The 18,417-nt window shown below is 55.9% G+C and overlaps 1 protein-coding gene and 2 non-coding genes across 18 annotated transcripts in view; all 3 read right to left on the bottom strand.

Annotated features, from left to right (window-relative positions):
* Nucleotides 1-96: 96 nt before the first annotated feature.
* Nucleotides 97-18,417, bottom strand: part of PRRC2B (proline rich coiled-coil 2B) — an 82,136-nt gene continuing 63,815 nt past the window's right edge. For 7 of the 16 annotated variants that reach the window (XM_074362426.1, XM_074362428.1, XM_074362430.1 and 4 more), the window contains 15 exons: nt 17,962-18,107; nt 17,267-17,408; nt 15,694-15,776; nt 15,108-15,296; nt 14,773-14,970; nt 14,256-14,342; nt 13,451-13,555; nt 13,118-13,310; nt 12,222-12,319; nt 11,186-11,313; nt 10,418-10,658; nt 7,513-7,689; nt 6,805-6,896; nt 4,537-4,618; nt 97-3,334 (listed from right to left, as the gene is read on the bottom strand). In XM_074362426.1, the coding sequence (XP_074218527.1) occupies nt 3,203-3,334; nt 4,537-4,618; nt 6,805-6,896; nt 7,513-7,689; nt 10,418-10,658; nt 11,186-11,313; nt 12,222-12,319; nt 13,118-13,310; nt 13,451-13,555; nt 14,256-14,342; nt 14,773-14,970; nt 15,108-15,296; nt 15,694-15,776; nt 17,267-17,408; nt 17,962-18,107 (2,093 nt within the window). In that variant the 3' untranslated portion in view covers nt 97-3,202. Of the gene's footprint in view, nt 3,335-4,278; nt 4,619-6,804; nt 6,897-7,512; nt 7,690-10,417; nt 10,659-11,185; nt 11,314-11,573; nt 11,826-11,863; nt 11,925-12,221; nt 12,320-13,117; nt 13,311-13,450; nt 13,556-14,255; nt 14,343-14,772; nt 14,971-15,107; nt 15,297-15,693; nt 15,777-17,266; nt 17,409-17,961; nt 18,108-18,417 lie in introns of those variants that run through there. The other 9 variants (XM_074362432.1, XM_074362437.1, XM_074362431.1 and 6 more) reach the window with 8 other exon arrangements.
* On the bottom strand, nt 8,422-8,507 carry LOC123617126 (small nucleolar RNA SNORD62). The gene has a single exon (XR_006725204.1). It is a non-coding gene; the product is annotated as a small nucleolar RNA SNORD62 (small nucleolar RNA).
* LOC123617125 (small nucleolar RNA SNORD62) lies at nt 12,546-12,631 on the bottom strand. Its single transcript, XR_006725203.1, has one exon. It is a non-coding gene; the product is annotated as a small nucleolar RNA SNORD62 (small nucleolar RNA).

Here is an 18,417-nt window from a genome sequence, read left to right as displayed (position 1 = left end):
TGAATGTGTGAAAGTCATCCTTTAGTTTTCCCCCTTAAAGAACCAAGAGCCAGAAGTGTATGAATTCCAAGTTTGAAAACAGTAATCATGTTGATTAAAAAAAAAAAAAAAAAAAAAGAAGCAATGGTAAAGAAAACCAGACCAAATACAGCTGACAAAGAAGTCTTCAGTGGGGGACGCCGCCTCACAGATACATGAACCCACACTCTGGGGCTTCACCCCACTGAGAAACTGACGCTGGACGGGCACTACCGCGGGTCACTGCTGCCGAGTAGCGGGCTACAGCTTCAACAGCCAGGGCAAAGCTGCCAGCATCAGAAGAGAGGGCATCTTTAGTAGGCAAAGGTGCAGGGAGAAGGTTCTGACACCACCCCCCCAACCTCAGTGGCAGAAAAGTTAAGTGCTGGTCTTCGCCTGTTCCCGCCAAAGCCCCACAGCATTCTGGCAGAGGCCTCTGCATGGACATGCACTCTGAGGATGGGGATTTGAAGCCAAAGTAAGACCTTAAGTCCTATTACCTTGAGCTTGGCTCTAAAAACCACATTAAAGGAGGAGAGATATTGCACCTTAAAACATGTCTGCACTAATCAGACCTGATTAACTCTGCATTTAATCAGGCCAAGGAAGGGATTGGGTGTTGGGCAGGCCTGAGGCCTACCTTCTGCCTCCAGAGTTCAATTCAAAATCCATATCTTAGTGGGAAAGAGACCACAGCTTGGGCACACAGAGGTGGTAAACGCACTGAACTTCACATGCAATTTCCTGGCCTTTCCTGCACAGAATAATTCAGACATTATATATAAATAGAGCAGTGAAACATTTACCTTTTTTTCACCTAGACCTACAACATCAATACATATAAATAAATTCTAGTGTTTTCTGTTTTTATTGGGGGGTGGGGGATACAGGGGTAGAGAAAAGGGCAGGATAACAGGTGACCCTTTTTTTCCCCCCTCAAACAGGGAGTACTGTCACTGTGATGGCAGGTTCACCTGAAGGGTACATCTTGAGTTTGTAACAGCATCCAGGACTGTTCTTTTGAATTTCGAAGTGACAAAATCTTTTTTCCTTTTGACAGACAATGTGCACTGGAATTAAGTGTGAGGGGTCTGGCCGTGTTTTCTAACTGTAAGTGTGTGGCTCCCGCAGGGGTGACTGGAAGCAGAGAGGAGGGCGGCTCGGGACTGGGACAGCAGCCAGATGCCCGCCGGGGAAGTGGGTGGAGAGCGCATGGGCACACGGGGCCCTCCATTCAATGGGTGGCCCTTTGAGAAGGGACTTTAGGGTCAAGATTCAGGGGATGAAGGAGAAAAAAAGACAGGCTAGTGAGAAGTAAGGTCTGAGAGTAGAGGCAAGGAGGGGAGTGCTGAAAGCTATTGTTTAAGCAGTAAAGCATCTGGTCCTCCCCAGATGACCCCAGGAAGAGACCTGGGCACTCTGCTAGGAGGCTGTCCCCATTCCCTTAAAGCAGTGAGGAGCAACGAGCAGTGACCCCAGTGGTCCCCGAGGCGCTTCCTTCCCTGTGTGCTCACTGGACATGGGGCCGAAGACCACGGCCCGGGGCACACCCCCTATTGCCTACCCCTCGTCCTCTGAGCCAGGTCTTCCCTGGACCCACCAGCACTGACAGGTAGATGGCTGGTTAGTTACTCTGAAGAGAATGTGCAAAGCTTGAAACAAACGTCCCCTCGCCCTTCCTTGGGATGACAGAATCTGGGAGGATTTCCTTCTAGTTCTTATTTTAAAAACAAGAAAAACCCCAGCATAAAACGCCTCACACACACATCCTGACAGAGGCGGCTCTGCAGACTCGAGAGACCACCCAGGCTGTTCCAGAACCATGGTCAGCCCTGCAACCCATCTTATCTTCCCCCTGGACCCTGCTCTGGCCTCTGCAAAGACCCACACCCACTGCCCAGTTCAGGCCTCTCTGTCCCAGCAGCCTCCCAGACCACGTGCTTTTGCTGCAGATCCAGCCAAACCGCCATCCACACCCTCTGGTCACCATGCAGAGGAACTGCATGGTCTCTGGTGACAGCCACCCCCACACCCATCACCACATGGAGGAACTGGTTTCTAGCTGCGTGGGAAGTGGAGGGACAGGAGGACCCAGAGAGGAGGCAGCAGGCTCAGGAAGAAGGAAGGAGATGGGCATGATATGGAAAGTTAGGAAAGGGGGAGTATGTGAAACAGCCCCTGAAGGTGCTGAAGCCCCAGAAGCAGAGACGCTGAAGGGCGGTGTCTGTGCACTGCCCAGGCCAAGCTGGAAAATGCCAGAGCCTTAATCTCCATGATTCACCTTGGGTGCCCAGCGGTCAGTGTTCCCACTAGCTTCAGAAGAGTCTAAGACAGAAATTCTGTTTAATTCTTATGCTAAAAACGCCATTAACCTCACTGGGCTGCCCGTAAGCTCCCCTGGGCCATCAGGCCAGGGGCTGGAACTCAACTGAAAGCCGCCCACCCTCCCCGCCGCATCACCACCTCCCAAGCACACGGCGGGACACCTTGTGCTTAGGAGCGTGTCTTAAATCACCACTCCTTTTTACAAGTAACCTCAAAGATTAACCGAGAGAGAGCAGGAGAGGACACATTCTTAAGAGTCATCTCTTAAGGTATCGCTGTGATGTGCCAAACTAACAGGAGAGAGTTTATAGGAAACTACCAGAACAGAAAAGGGGGTGGGGAGAGAATGGCGAAGGACATATAAAAGTCCAGCTACACAGACATAGCTTGTGTTTTTGTTTTCTTTTCCTTTCTCCTTTGTAAAATCCTTAGCTGCTTTTTAAAACAAAAAGTCTCCAACTAATAAAATGGCCCTGCTGCCAAACCAGTGTGTCTGGGGACAGACAGGAGGCGGGCGGGGAGGAAGCGCTGTGAGGGCCCCTGCAGCCAGGAGGGAGCGGGACAGGAGGGGCGGCTCATCTGCACTGCTCGAAGGCTGTCCCTCCACAGTCGTGGCGGAAAGGAGATGGGAATGGAGTCGTCTGCTTTTTTGTTTGTTTCGTATTCAAGCAAGCAGGTCAATGCCACATATCCAGGGGTGCAAGCTGGTTGGACGACGTTGCTTTCAGGAGTGGAGAAGAGAGGGAGGTCTCTCAGTCCCGCCCGGGGGTGGACGGTGCATCCAGCCGTCGGTGAGACTCCCCAGCATCAGCATCCGGCTGCGTGGCGGCGGTCCTCGGGGCAGGCGGCCAGAGCCCCTTCAGGCCTTGCTCTCCTCCACTTTGACCGCCCGAGGCTTGATGGCTCCCGTTCGCTTCATCGGGGAAGCAGCCGAGGGCGCCTCTGGCAGCTTCACGCCTCCCAGGCTGGGCTTTTCATCCACTCGTTTGGCCTTTGGACAGACGGATGGGGACAAAGGAAGTTACCCTCATGCAGAATCACAGGCCAGGAGACGCACTCCCACCACCTGCCTGCTGCTCCTCAGTCACGGGGAAAGCTACAGGAAAGAGCCGGTCCTCGGGCAGAAAGACCAGACTTGGAAGCAACTCCCTCCCGTGGGCGCCGAGTGCAGTGATTCGGAGGCAGGAAGACACCAGGTCCTCCGGGCAGCTTCTGCGGTGCCCGCGGGCCAAGGCCCACTGGAAGAACCTTTTCAAATCAGTGCACCCCACGCCCCTCTAGTGCACCCACAAGTCTTAGAGCTCCTGACTGTGCTGAGGGGCGTGAAGCCTCTTGGCTGACTTGGTTTCCCAGATCTTTGACCCTCCCCAGCTCTCACTTTGTAGAAACCTTTCCTAAAGCCTCTAGTTCAATCTCAAGATTCCCAGTCAGGGTCCCCTGAACGTGCAGCTCTGTGCAGCGAAGTGTGTCAGATTCTGCCCCTCACGCCGTGGTGCGAACTCTGGAAGAAAGCTTTGGAAGCTCAGTCTGAACAATTCGAAGAGCAACCCCCAGGGACCCAAGGCAGGAGAAGCGAAATGAACAACCCCCTTCCACCTCCGCCAGCCAGGAACGCTGTCTGACTCAAACCCCACACCTGACGTGTCTGCGCCCCGGAGCCCGGTCACATTTTAGAGGAGTGGTGAAGAGAACGGTGCCCAAGACCAAGACACTGAGACATCCCTCTTGGGACAAAACGGGAAGACGTCATTGCGTCTGAACCCCACCCGGCCAAGACAAGGACGAGACACAGCACTTACTAGAGCTAGCACGCGCAGCCACACGCCAGGCACACCCGCCAGGCACGCACACACGCCCCGGCTTCTAGAGCTGACCCACAGGCCTAACCAAGTCCCAGCGCCTTCACAGCCCAATCACTATGGAGGGATAGTCCACCTTCTGGCGTCACCTCCTCAGAGGAATCCGCATCCTCCCTTCTCTGCAGGACAAGGAAGGATCCAGACGCCCGTCAAGAGGAGAAGTGCCTTCTCCAGGAGGGACTCGGGCTCCCCGGCTCCCAGCGCCACGCTCTAAGCGCCAGGGCACGTCTCTCTAAGAGGAGCACTCAAACAGGCTGGACAGTCCCTCCTCTTTTGGCGCTTGGAGACGGGCCTAAGCGTCCGGGGCTGGAGGGTCTGGAAAGCCATCTTCTACCTGTTGAACGTAGTGTCCCTGCACAGAGCCCATGTTAACTGCTGATCCAGAGGGCTTCCCACTGGGGCTAGCAGAGCTAGGCCTGAAAAAACCAAAGGAGGGGGTGAGAACACACGCGTCACCACAGAAACGGAGTCAAGCCTCCGATGGAGGAAATAGAACCGGACAGGCAGAGCGCAGGGCGAGGGGGTCGTCACTGTGCCCTGGCACCTCCAGCCCAGGTCACAGAGCTGCCCTTGGGGGACAGAGGCCAGGGCCCCATCACGGGCAGACCCTGAATGGGCGATGGACGGACACAACGGACCGTCTCTCAGGGTTTGGAGAATCTGGACCAATAGGATGCTGGGATCCAGACACAAGGTCCGTAAACCTGACAAGACTGATGCCGAGTATCTTTCTAGTCTTCGCTTGGGGGTGGGAGTGGGAAAGAGAGATACCAAAAGTAACAAAAATGTACAATGTCTTTCTAAATGTGTTCCATGGACCAGACGGCTCTCTCCCAGGGATGTTAACTAGGTGCTATGTGGGAAAGAAAGATTCTGTGGTCAAAAATCCTGAGAAATTATGTACGTGGAACTCAACAGGACTCTCCGCAGGGGCCACTCCACCCCCATGCTGAGGTGCACCCCAACTCCCCAGCAAGCCCTCCTGGGCACAGCACACCCCCAGTATCTGCACAGGGAACTCTTTCCTGACAGGGCGTGCCTCAGAAGTCCTGTTCCCAGAAAACGTGGGAAACGCTGCACTATAAAAACACACCCGTTTTCCCAACCCTGCTGAAACACCAACAGAACAGAAGCTGCCAGTTAAGGCTGATATTTCCTAAACATTCTTCAAAGACTAAAGCTGCTGCCACTCCTACACCGGATGGACACAGGCGACTCTCGTGCGAGCGTCCCTGCTCTGGACTGGCCCCCGAGGAAGGCGCTACACAGATGCAGCTGAAGTCTGCCCGCAGCATCTGTTCGTGCGGGGCGCTTCCTCCCTTCCCCCAACCACATCACTGTGTGGTGCTGCTGTCCGTGTGCATTTTTCTTTCATTCTATTATTTTGGCCAATGTGAACAATATGGTTGGAAAACAAAACAGAGTACATAAAGCCAAGAAAGTGAAAGTAAGAACAGAAAAGATAAAGAAATGGGGAACAATTCACAAAAATCCCTCTCTGAGGAAGTGCAGTTGGAAACGCGGAATGCCGGGGCAGAGGAGGACTCAGCCTCCACGCTCCAAGAGCAACAGGGCAGGGCGACCACAGCAAGAGTGACTCGGGACGTCAGAGACTGACCTGCAGGAGTGCCTTGCCCCCGCCAGGGACCCACGCGCCGAGCTGCGCGGTCAACCTCACGCGGGACACTGCAGGTCCTGGATTTCTTCCTACTCATTTGCCAACAGGAGGGTCTCCGGGAATCTCCCACAATTAACAAGAGTCGGCTGTACCAACCCTCGGGCCCAAAGCCAGAGTGTGCTGCCTCCCAGCCAGCGCTCTTCTCCAGGGGTGAAAAGTTCTCTGACTTTTTAAACATACTAAATACAGTTGACCCTTGACCATCACAGGGTTTGAACTGCACTGATCCACTTACACTCAGATTTCCTTCAATAAATACGTACTACACGATCCACAGTTGGTTGAATCCCCAGAAGCGGAACCATGGATATGAAGAGCTGGCTGTGAAGTTATCCCTGAATCTTCAACTGCATGGAGGGCCAGCGCCTCAACCCCTGCACTGTTCAAGGGTCAACTGCAATTCAACACCCTAATTTATACAAAGCCACCTCTGAATCCAGCTGAGGGGCCGGGACAGTTACTGGAGGCTGTGACAGACCCAGAGGCGGCAGAGGTGGGGCCACACTGAGGCACAGCCCCCAGCCCGGCAGCAACAAGTCCTGGGAGGGTCAGAGGGCCAGTTCAGGGGACACGCGGCCCCAGAAGAGGAAGTTCTCCTCTTCTAGGGTGTCTGCCTTCTCCACCAATCTTTTTAAAAAATCTGGCAAGAAAGCTGTGAGTAGCCAGGGTCAGTCCTGACGCTGTTACAACACCAGCCATTCCTTTTCCTAGCTCTCCCAAACCAGAGCACTTAATGGTGAGAAATAAAAACAAAACCATCCTCCCAATTTCAGATTCTCCTGTGTCCTGGCACAGGAACTTCACGGTGACACGTGGGCCAACAAAGGCGACTCAGCCTCAGAGCCCTTGTGCTGCTCCCCTGGGCCCAGGTCCCAACAGTGAGGGCCCCGCTGTGAGCATCCAACCCCTGGTGCGTCTCTTTACCTGTAGGTCTGTGGCGACGGCACAGAGCCTCCTGAAGGAACGTTCTGCTTACTGTCGGCAAAGTGGAAGCCCTTCATCTCCATCTGAGAGGACTAAAGAGACCGAGACACGACAGGTTGCCACTGGAGGGCCCTGGAGACAGCTGGCCCTCGCTGAACCACCCTGGGCAGAGCCGACGGGGCCTTGATGGCCTCAGGACGGAGAGGCATCTTCTAAGGGAATGTGCAGGCCTTCCCCCCCAAGTCCAGGCTTCAGGCAGGAATGTCCCGCATTTTTGCTTTTTTTCCGGTGGGGCGGGAATGGTGGACTGAGCGCCACCCCCAGCAGACCCGCGTGGTGGATGCGACCTCGCTCCCCTAGGAGTATGCTCAGCAGAATCTGGGAGCTGGTGAGGACTGCGGGTCCCACACACTTCCTTGCCACCCAGCCCTCGGCCTCAGTATCACACACCGTCCCCGCCCTGCCCTGGCATCTACACACACCCAGTCCTCTTGCGTTGCTGGTTATACATGACCAAGGGGTTCCTGCTGTGGGACTGAGAGGACTTGGCAATGAACAAGAGATCAGCAGGGCCCAGTGAGGCCCTGGAGCTTGTCTCCCGGACCGCCAGCATTTTCTGCCACAGCAGTGGTTCCTGACTATCTAGAGAGGGTCCCTAGGATAACCTACCCCCAACCCTGGGACACAGCAAGAGGGAGTCAGCCTTACCTCTCTGCTGGTGTTAAGGACCGAAGGCTGGGACCCAGGCGGGAGAATTCTTCGGGGGGCCCCGACAGAGAGGCTTTGCCCCTGTGGCAGCTGGATGGATTGTGGCAGGATCAGGGGCTGCTGCCCGGAGCCATAGCGAGGCAGGGGCAGCTGGGAGCCGGGCAGCGGCATCGTCAGCTGCAGGACAACAGGGACAGTCAGGAAGAGGACGAGATGTGGGGAGAAAGCCACAAATGAGCATTTACACACGCATCCAAGAGCAACCACAGGTTCTACTGCAGGTTCTTATCCCAGAATAATGAAAGCAAGGCCTTCACACGGCGGACAGACGCTGGACCACGGTCTGAGCAGAGCAGACTACCCCGGACTCCACACTCTCAGAGGCAGGGACAGGCCCTAGGTGGTGGCCGTGCTCGGCTCCTCCCTGAGGACTGTCTGTGTGCAGCTCTGGCCCTACCGTTGTCATCCCACAGAGGTCCCCTGAGCACACGTTCTGTGCTGGGGAGACACCAGGACACGTCCAGACCCGGGAAACAGCTAGAACACAGTGACACGCGGGACACAGAATGGGTACAGAGTGCGTGGAGGTGGGGTGGGTCAGGGAAGGCCAGGAAGCCCCCTCAGGAAGTGGTGTATCTTGGCGCTACTCCGTGCAGCACAAAAAGGCAAGGCCCTTCACTGCTTTACCTCCAAAGGTGACAGAAAACAAGACTCAACAGGGGTCTGGGATTTTGGGTTCCTGGAATCCTTTTAAAGTCTGAGATCCTTTTGAATCGTGTTATGACAGAAGAACGGGGCGGGAACTGCCAGGCCAGAGGGAATACTCCTTAAGTCCGAGGTGGGTGAGAGGAAGGAGGTGGGCCTGGAGACCCTTGTGGGGTGGGGCGGGGGCGGGGAAGCCACGTTCTGTCTCTCAGTCACAGTCCTCCTCATCTCCCTGCTGTTGAGTCCACTGTGGAGGGTCAGAAGGATCTATTGGAATTGCATCACTGAGACACGTGGCGGCCAGACCCCAGGACCCTGTGCTGCCCCTTGTGCGCAACTGGGTGTGGGATGGGGACGGGGATGGCACTAGCTCAGGGTGTGGTGTGACCTGACTTGTGTTTGAGAACCAACCGTCAGGCCCAGGAGCAGGAGCAGGAGAGGAGGCCGGAGCTCCTGCAGCCTGGACAGGGTGGTGGCTAGAGGGGACGAGAATGGGCTGGATTCTGAATGCTTTCCACAGGCAGAGCGAACAGAACATGCTGAAGAGGCGGGGGGGCGGGGGAGCAGGGGCCCAGGGATGACCGATGCCAGACAGGAATTCCGCTCACTTTAAGTCTGAGCTACCATGAGTTATGAGCAGAGGTGGCAGGCAGCCCACTGGATCTGAGTTCAGATCCAGGAGATGGATCTGGGATAAAGATATAAATTTGGGAGAACTGGGAAGAGCTGAATTTGGATGAAGCTTAGAGCCACAGGACTAGAAAGAGGCCAGAGGACAGCGCCCAGGAGGCACGGCAACTTACAGACTGGGGAGGCAAGGAGGGAACAACAAAGGAGACCAAGGAAGAAGGCTTCAGGGAGGCAGAAGGAAAACCAAAAGAGGTGTCCTCGGAACCGAGAACGTGACTCAGAGGGAAAGAGCGATCACAGGGTCAAAATGTGATGGGCCAGCAGGAGGAGGATGCAGAACTACCCATCAGACTCAGGAACATGGAATCTACTGATATCCTCAGACAAGATTTCTGGTTTTTGTTTTTTAACAAACCGGAGGAACTTCCTGGAGATGTGGTGAGAGGACCTTCACGGCTGGAGGCAGCAGGGCAGCACACCTGAGTGCCTGCTGGAGCAGCGCCCAGGGGGGCGGGCAGGACAGCTCCCAGGCACACAGCCCACCCTCAAAGCCGGGCCGGCCCCACCCCCACCCCTTGGCTCGGAGGCGCCGGGAGCTTGGAGCAATCCTCTTTTTGTTACAACTGCTATTTCCTTGGCAGCACAGGATGCAAGATGGAGGTGGGGAAGGCAACGAGGAGGGTAGGGAGGCACGCAGACCCACGGTGGGTTGGCTGTCCGGAGCTGAATGTGGTTTGACAGGGGTGTCTCCTCCCGTCATAGACAGCTGGGCAGAGGCAGGGAGGATCTAACCCTGGTTAACTCAGTGAGGGAGGGGTGGAGCTGAGTGCAAAGACAAGGGCGGGTGTGGGGATCTGCTGAAGGGGCAGGAAAGGAGGGCGTGAGAAAAAGGTGGTCGGAGGCAGGTCACCAGATGGAGTGGGAGAGAAACGTCAGAGGTGGTGACCGGGGAGGACCCTCAAGCCTGAGATGACGGCTCCCGGTAATGACCAGTCCAGACAGGAGCATGAGCAGAGTGGAGCACTGGTGGTGAGAAGGCCATGGAACTGGGGGCAGAGACCTGGGGTGTCATCTACAGAGACAGCAAAACCCCTGAGATGTACCACAGGAGCCATGCTGGAGACTGAGCCAGGGGCCGAGGGAGGGGAGTGACCCTCAGAGCTGTCTCTCTTGCCCTCGGCTCAAGGGAGAGGATGACAGGGAACCCCATGCGGACTCAGCAGTCTGCTCACAGCAGTGTGGAGGGCCGGAGGGGGCAGAGTCTCTGGTGTGGGCCTCAAAGCTGGGGTTAGGGAGGAGGGAGGCAGAGCAGTCTAGAAGCATCAGGGAGCATGCCCAGAGGACACTCACCCACCCCCAGCCCCAGCTAGGAGGGCAGGAAGAGAAGCCTCGCTCTTAGGGGAAAGCCAGGCCTTGGGACTGTTGACAAGAGGTGGAGGACCTGGCCCTGGTTCTCGCAGCCCAAGGACCAGTCACAGTGGCTACAGACAGTAAGTCAGGATACATCAAGAGGCAAACAAAAGGGATAAACAATCATGAAGGAAAGAGCCCTGGTGACTGAATTTCTGACCTGTGGGAGCTGGGAGTCCAACATCTGGGAGGCGCCGAGCCCTGCAGCCTGGCCAAGCTGGCTCTCGTAGACCAGGGCTTGGTTTCCACTCATGGGCTGGTAGGGCGAGCCGGACTGGGGCTTCACCATCTCCAAAGGCTGCATGCCTGGGAACGCCGAGTACGGGGGCTTCAAGGCTGTGCCTCCAGAGAGGATCATGGTGCTGGGCGGTGACAGGCTGGGGTGCATGTACACCTGAGATCTGCAAGAGCCAGACGGGCAGGTCAGCGCACGACCGCACCGGCGTTATCTCAGCCGTGAGCACGTGAGCACGTATCAGCCTGCTCAAACACGGCTGCCCGCCCCGCCTCCACAGTTTCTGATTCAGAAGGTCTGGGATGGGCCCTGAGCATCTGCATTTGTAACAGACTCCTAGCTGGTGCTGCTGCTGCTGGTCTAGGGACCAGGGTCCGAGCATCACTGAATTAAACAGACCCCATATCCAGGCTGTACAAGGCACAGGAAAACCTGTGTGCTGCCGACAGCACAGGACATCAGACGCCCTGAACGAGCAAGTCACAGGTGGTGAGGCAGGGGGAGGAAGAGCAGTATGACTTGGTGAGAAAAACGGGGCCAGGCCCCTGGCCTGCTACCACACAGTTCACTGTGAAGTGGCTGTGACTGCCCCCCCCAACCACGGCCCAGAGCAGAGCAGCGCAGAGCAACAGCAGACACAGGGAACAGGTCCACAGGCCGGGACGCTGGGCCCGTTCCGCCCTGGCATCTCACCTGAAGGGCTGTAAGGAGCTGAAGATCTCCTGAGACTGGGAGACGGGGAGCCCGCCCCTCAGTCCAAGCTGAGCTTGAGCCTGCAGAGATGTGTGAAGGGAAATTGGGATCTGCTGGGCAGCGGCGGCCTGTGGACGGGAAGCCCGGCAGGTCACCATGGTGTCCTCCCAGCTAATACTCACCTCCCCTCTCCCCCAGCCCCTCTCCAGGGGCAGCCGAACACTGCCCAGAACACAAACTCAGCAAGTCCTTCCCAGGCTTCCTTTGCTCTCAGCAAAAAGCAACCCCAAACCCCAGTATATCCACATACTGGATTCTGTACAGCAGCAAGAACGAATCCTAGCTACACGTACCAACAGAAACATGACGGTGAATGGAAAATGCACATAAAGAACACGTGCAGCACAATTCAGTCACGTGGAGGTCAAGATCTTGCACAACTGAACAACACAGCATTTAAGAATACACTTTAAAAAGAGGCTAGGACAGGCCAAGTCCTCTGTCCCGGAAAATGCACTTGGTCCTGGTCTGTGCAGTCACACGGGGCTGTGGACCGTGGGACCCTGTGGAAAGCCAGCACCAGCTTCAGGAGGGAGACTTCCAAACATCATCCCCTCACAGGACAGAAGGTATGCCAATCCTGCATAAAAACAAACACCTGCTTGCTTCTAAAACTACCTCTTTCTAATGCATCCATGCCTGGGAGTCTAGGCCTGTCTTCTCTTCATCAGAAGGATACCTGATCACCAAAGAGAATTGCGTTTCAGCGAATTCCCCAGCTGGGGTGCAGGAAGGAGAACTTTGAGAAAGGAAAACTATGCAGTGTCTGGAGCACTCAGCCCCATTTCTCCTTCCTGTCTCTCATTTATTCATTCAATAAATGCTGACTGGCTGCCAGGACATGCCAGGAGCTGGGCATAACGTGAGGGGCAAGGGAAGCAAGACTGACAACAAACAGATAAATGAAGAAAGTAGCCACACTGTGTGCTGCACCCTCCCCAGTCCCCCACAGGGCCACCTGGCTTGCTCTCATCACCTGTTGGTAACTCTGCTGCTGAGGTATCGTTTGAGGGACCAGCCGGGGCTGACTTGCAAACACATGGCCATCCAGGTAGAGAGGTGCCAGGTGGTTGCCTGGAAACAGAATCCAAGGAGGTAGAACAGGATCAAGTCTCACTGTTCCTGAAGGTCCCAGGACTTGGGTGTGCAGAGCCTGCTCCGGCCCGCTGCCGGCCTAGTGCTCCTGCCCAGCACGGTGCCCACGAGGAGGGGCTGTCCCCAGCCCACCTTTCCCACCGAACCCCCTCGCCCGCCGCCCCCACACGCAAGAGGGACTCGTCATAACTGAAGGCTGCCTTGGTCTCTCAGTCATGTTCCTCTTCATCTCCCTGCTATTGAGTCCACAGTGGAGGGTCAGAAGGATCTATTGGAATTGCATCACTGAGACTCTGGCAGCTGGGCCCTCAAAGTCCCCACAGGCTGCCTTGCAGCACCAACACAGTGATGGGGATGGTGAGTCAGGGCTACCACCTATCGAGGGTTCACTGATACAAAGCACTTTCCGATACGATCTGGTCCCATTGGCATGGCTACCCCCAGAGAATGCCATCACCACCCTGTCTTTTCACAGAGGAGGGGCCAAGGCTGAGAGAGCTGCTGACAGGCAGAGGTGACACACACTGCATGTGACGTGGTCTGACTCTCCAGGAGGGGGGCGAGCCTCGCCGGAGTCACAGTCCCGCTTCCCCGTGGAGGGAAGCTGGAAAGCAGAAGGTGCAAGTTATCCGAGCACGTGGGCAGCCACAAGCACCCAGCTGGAAACCAGCTCCCCCAACACACTCCTTCAGTCAAGGAAGAGTGGTGCTCAGGGCCGTCCAGCGTTTCTCCTGAGTGAGTGGGGAGGCTCCCTGGGCTGGCCTGGGGCCGACGTACCTGGAAGGGAAGCAGAAGGTGCCACTGAGGCCACGGGCATGGGCGGCATGGAGACTCCGCCGAAGGAGCTGTAGCTGACCCCGCTGGAGGCTCCCGCAGAGGATGGGGGCTGGAGGCCCGAGCCAGCGCCTCCTGGAGAGCTCTGCTCCGGCAAACTGGGTGAGTTTTCCCAAGCCTTGCGCGCAGACTCCATCTTTAGAAGCAAGGAGGTGGGGAGATGAGAATCACTACCTGGGAGGCAGCGCGCAGCACAGATCCGAGCCTGGGAGGGGGAGGGGTCGGCGGGCAAGCTAAGGCACCTTGTGGCCCCTGCCCAGCTCCTGGCAGGGTTACCTTCAGAGTGAGGTCAGCGGTGGGGAAGGACATCTGGGAGAGGCCCATGGCCCTCTGGATGTGATGGTCACGCCGGAGAATGGGAATGCTCTGCGTCAGCCCAGCCTGGAGGGAAGGCCACCATGGAGTACTGACAGGCACAGAAGAACCCACAGCTCACGGAAACACACCTTCCATTCTGGTCGTGTGCAAGGCCACCCCCAAAATAGCTGCCTTCACTGATTCCCTCGAGAGAAGGCCATGGAGAGCCACGCCCACCCCTGCACCCCACCAAGCCCCCCAGCAGGGGCAGCTGTGCCCCAACAGCATGAAAGGACGGGCTGCCAGCACACAGGCACCCACTGCCTGGTGTGGAGATCCTAGGTCCTGGCTCAGTCCCCCTCCCCTCGAAACTGTGACAAAGAAATCCCTAGAAACGTGTTCGGAAATGCAACTGCTAGACCCTCCTCCTGCAGACGCCCACCAGCACGTTAAAAGGATTCTGAGAAATTGTAGAGTAAAGAAATTTATTTAGCCCAGCAATCTCTAACATGCGTGACTACAGAACTTGAAACATTTCAAGTCACAAAATGCCAAACAAACCAGACCTTAGGAATTACACTACCCCATTTTAATTTCAAAAGACCAGGGCGTGGAACAACTTGCCCACGGATGTGTAACTACCTAGAGAGGGCACGAGGGCTCAAACTAGGCCTGCCCACCCACGTCAGTGCTGACACGCCTCCTCTGGTTCCGGAGCACCACGTGCAGCCCAGGGCCTGCCAGCACGGCCACCATAGAGCTGGAGGTGGAAGCACAGACTTACATTACTGGCCAACGCGTCCTGAAGTTTAACAACTGGATTCCCTGTGGGACCAGAGGCAGAACCAGGCTGCAAGCTAAAGTCAGAGTCCTAGAAAAAGGGAACAAACCCACAGAAATCATCCTGGCTTACCTTCTGGCAGAGACACATTCATTTGGTTCCCAGTTTCAGAAACCCAAAAAACCCACTAAGCGGCACTCACCATGTGAGCAAGACAGCCAGATGTTTCCCGACAGCACCCAAGAAAGGATGTCACCCCCTTACTCTGCCTGCCGGCTCCCCGCCCCACCCAGCAGAGATGAAGATCAGCAGACGGCTCGGCCTGAGAAGGCGGCTGCTGTCAGTAGGAAAACTGAGAAAGCAGCTCACAGCACCTCCTGGCCCACGACTCCATGCCAACACGCCCCCTGGAGTACTGCCAGCTCCCATCTCCCTGCTCCTCCCAGGAGACACTGGTCTAAGCCCCCTCCTTTCTCTCCAAGCACCCTACTCCCCACAAGGAAACAAATCAAAGCCTCACTTTTGGATTGACTCCAAATTCAATGGGTGGCACTGGCAGCACGGAGTCCACATGAATCTCCACCCCATTGACAGGTGGGACCACGGCCCCCTGCAGCCGCTCGGCCCCCTCCGAGCCCTTTCTGTTTTTCAGAGAACGCTCGTTGCCGATAGGTCCCGGTCTGTGCTCCTTGCTCTGTCCTGAGCCTTGTTCTGAATCCTGGATAGAAAAGCAGAGGCTGAGACACACATCCTGGAACGACCCTGATCTCTAGCTTCTAAGTCCCAGGAGCCGGGGAAGAAGACAAAAGACATCAGCCCCTCTGCCCAGCCCCAGGGGCGGGGCTCCCAGGCTACCTTTGGCTCCGACTGCTTCTGCGCCTGCTCCTTGTGGCCGTCGGCCTTGGCTTCCAGGCCGGGGCCGCTCACCTCCTCTGGCTTCAGAGTGCCGTACGGGGAGCTGCGCTGCGAGGAGGTCGCAGATGACTCTCGAGACTCGGCGCTAAGGTCAACGCCACTATCTCCCTGGCTGCTCTTAAAACCCTGCTGTGCGAGGCATAAAAGAGGTCAGAGTGCAACCTCTACTGCAGAGTGAGACCAAGACACATTTCCTGGCTGCCTGTGCCTTCCAGGGTCCTGTTCTGACAACTGGAGACACGCCAAATGCGCCAACCCAGCCCGAGACCGCAACCACAGGTTCGTGTGGGCCCTGGATGGAAACCGCCAAACTCACTGCACCCGTGAACCAAACCCGGCGCGTGACCACCACCAGGCGTGGAGGCGAGGCCCTTAGCCACTGCCCTACCCAGGGTAGGTCTTCCCTGGCCATCCCCTCCCTGCCTTCCCCCAACACAGGCACCTCACGCTGGAAGAAAGCAAGACTGGAGACCAAGGCAGATGGCGAGCACACACTCACCACCTGGGCAGCTCGACAGCCACTCACCTCAGCAGAGCCAGGCTCGGCGCTGTTGAAGGCAGTGGCAGCTTTGGTCCAGGAGTCGCTGGTTGAGGCCTGAATGGGGAGGGCTGCCAGAGGAGGAAGACAGTCAGGGAATTAGAGGAGAAGCACCAAGCTGGAAAACCAGCACAGACCCAAGCCCCCAGCCACCCTCCCTGCCGCCACCGTCCACAGGCTAGCGCACAGCTTCGACACCTGGCGTTCAGCATCCTCGGACCGGTTTCAATCAAAGTGATCCTGTTCTTTCACTGACTATGTGCTCTGCAGAACACACTGGCCACTTTTTATTGACACTTATTAGAATTCTGTGTCACCACCCCTGCTGTGGTAAAGCTCTTTTCATTTATTTCTACAAGCTGGCATCTCTTCAAGTCTTTGAAAGATCTGAGCTGGTATTATGCAACTTTTGTTAGCTCACAGACCACCCTGAAAGTCCAACAAAAGCCACAGACCTTGTGTACATACACAAAGCCTCACGTGCTATTTTAAGATCCAGAGGCCCTCTGAAGCCATCCACAGACCCCTGGTCTGAGCAACCAATTAGACACTGCAGAGTCCTGGGGGGAAAGGCAGTAACCAGGCGTGGCTCTTGAGTTAGTCCCCTCTGCCTGACCAATCTGGCAGGAAGTACTTTCGGACATTTATACCATGACACCACCACTCACAAACTACCAAACTGAATGATACCAAAATGTTATTAAAATATAATTGTATTTTCAGTTGGAGTTGACTATTTCCCAATGTTATCTGGCAATGTGTTGGATCCCAGGTTTTAACCAGCGTGAGGATAGGCCACGTGGTAAAATGGATAGAGTCAGAACCTTGGATCTTGGGTGTTTGCCCCATGGCTCTGGGGTCAAGTCACTTCACTCTGGAAGACTTCACTGCTTTCTATTAAAAGTTGGAAATGGATGGTTTCTCCAAGCCCCCCTTGTGCACCCTGCAGGCCCTGCCAAAAGCAGGCATTCAAGAAGAATCTGCTTAATTAAAATGGTTTTGTATTTTAAAATGCAAATTTACTGGAAAAATAGCATTGAATATGAAATTTTTTTAAGTTCAGGGAAACACACTTTCCAAAAAGTAAGGGCCACCATGGTCTGGTCTCAAGTCTTTCTAAGGGAGCATCTGGGAAGGGGCTGATAGAACCTTCCTCCTGGTGAGGGAAGGGCACACAGCACAGACAGGAACGCTCCGGGACTCCCATTCTTCTTGGCAGTCGTCTGCTGCTTGGCCACAAGGTAAGAAGAAAGGATAACTGACGTGGCAGAGTCGAGCCAACTCCCCAAGCAACTTCAGCTGGTGGAGTTGGGGGCTATCCTTTTCCGGATCAGCGGATATGGAATGGTCTGCTCTCCAAGAGATTTCAGGCAGGGACCACCTTCCATCTGTTCAGAGGCTGCAGCAGAACGTGGTGCTAAGGTGGCATCTAACACCCTGACTCAGCAAAGGAAGCCGGGAAACAGGTAAAGCTCGTCTACGCTCATGGCCCCAAAGTAAGATGTCACGAGGAAGAGGCGGCTGTGGGCCGAGCAGCTGAGCCCAAACGCCCAACTCTTACCCTGGCTGCTGCTCTCCCAGATCTCGGTGCCCAGGCTACTGCCAGGCACAGTCCCATCGCCTTGCTCCAGGCACAGGTTGTTTTGCTTTTTAGCAAACCGAGGAGGGATACGAGAGGAAAGACCTCGACCTTTGACAGGTACCTAAGGAGAAAAAAGGCGATGTAGTCCAGCCTAGACGTCAGACACGAAAGAGGACAAGTTCCCCCCCAGACCACACCCCGAGAAAGTGCTCCAGAGATGCTGGAGCACCTGCCAGTCAAGACTTCGACCACCCCTGGAAAGGGCTCCCGGGCTGGGGAACTGTGCTCTGAACACCGACCACACAGGCAAGCATGCGGTGCTCGGCCCTGACTTCATTTTGAGAACAGAGCGGCCAGCCCTCGTGATTCCCGGGGTGACAAGTCTTGTCCCACTGAGGCCGGAGCACAGTGGGAGGATGGACTTCAGAGCTGACAGAGGTCTGCATCCGGCTCAGCCCCCTTTCAGCTGGTTTCTCCCAGAACAAGTCACCTCTGAGAGCAGGGACAACACCATCTACTCCCACAGGACTACAGGGATAGCGGGCACCCGGAGCACCTGCTTAATGCTCTCATCTTTATGCTCTCCCTCCCCGAGCCTTCCTATCCTCCCGGCTCCGGGCTCCTCTGCATCAGCCTGCCCTCCTGCCCGACTCCTGGGCCCGCACCCCATGTACCTGCACGGCTTGCTCTTTCTTTCTCCTCTCTTCCTCCAGCAGGCGGCGCTGTTTCTTGGTCAGGACTTCAATGAAGCCTTCTCCCACCATAGAGCCCACCTCACTCTCCTCCCCGGGGCTGGACCCGCAATTTTCAATGATGGCATCTGAACCAAGATTCGTAAGAAGGGACAATGTTTCCATTTATTGGAAACCAAGAATAACCCAACCTTACAGGCATCTAAGGATATCTAAGGTCAGACTTAGCTCAGAGGGCCGGGCAGCAGCTGGCTTGAGCCCCAGCGTATTCACCAGGGTCTGGGAAACCCAGCTGTGATTCCTGCACCCTTTCTTTCACCCCACCCCCTACCCTGACACACTGTTAGCGCAAACCAAAGAGGCCCAACATTATGATTAAGAGGAGAGTCTTTGGAGACAGACACTTCAGTCTCAGCTCTGCTGTGTGACCGTTGACTA

Source organism: Camelus bactrianus, chromosome 4 (genome assembly GCF_048773025.1).
Source record: "Camelus bactrianus isolate YW-2024 breed Bactrian camel chromosome 4, ASM4877302v1, whole genome shotgun sequence".
Lineage (NCBI taxonomy): Eukaryota > Metazoa > Chordata > Mammalia > Artiodactyla > Camelidae > Camelus > Camelus bactrianus.
This window is presented reverse-complemented; position numbering and strand designations above follow the sequence as displayed.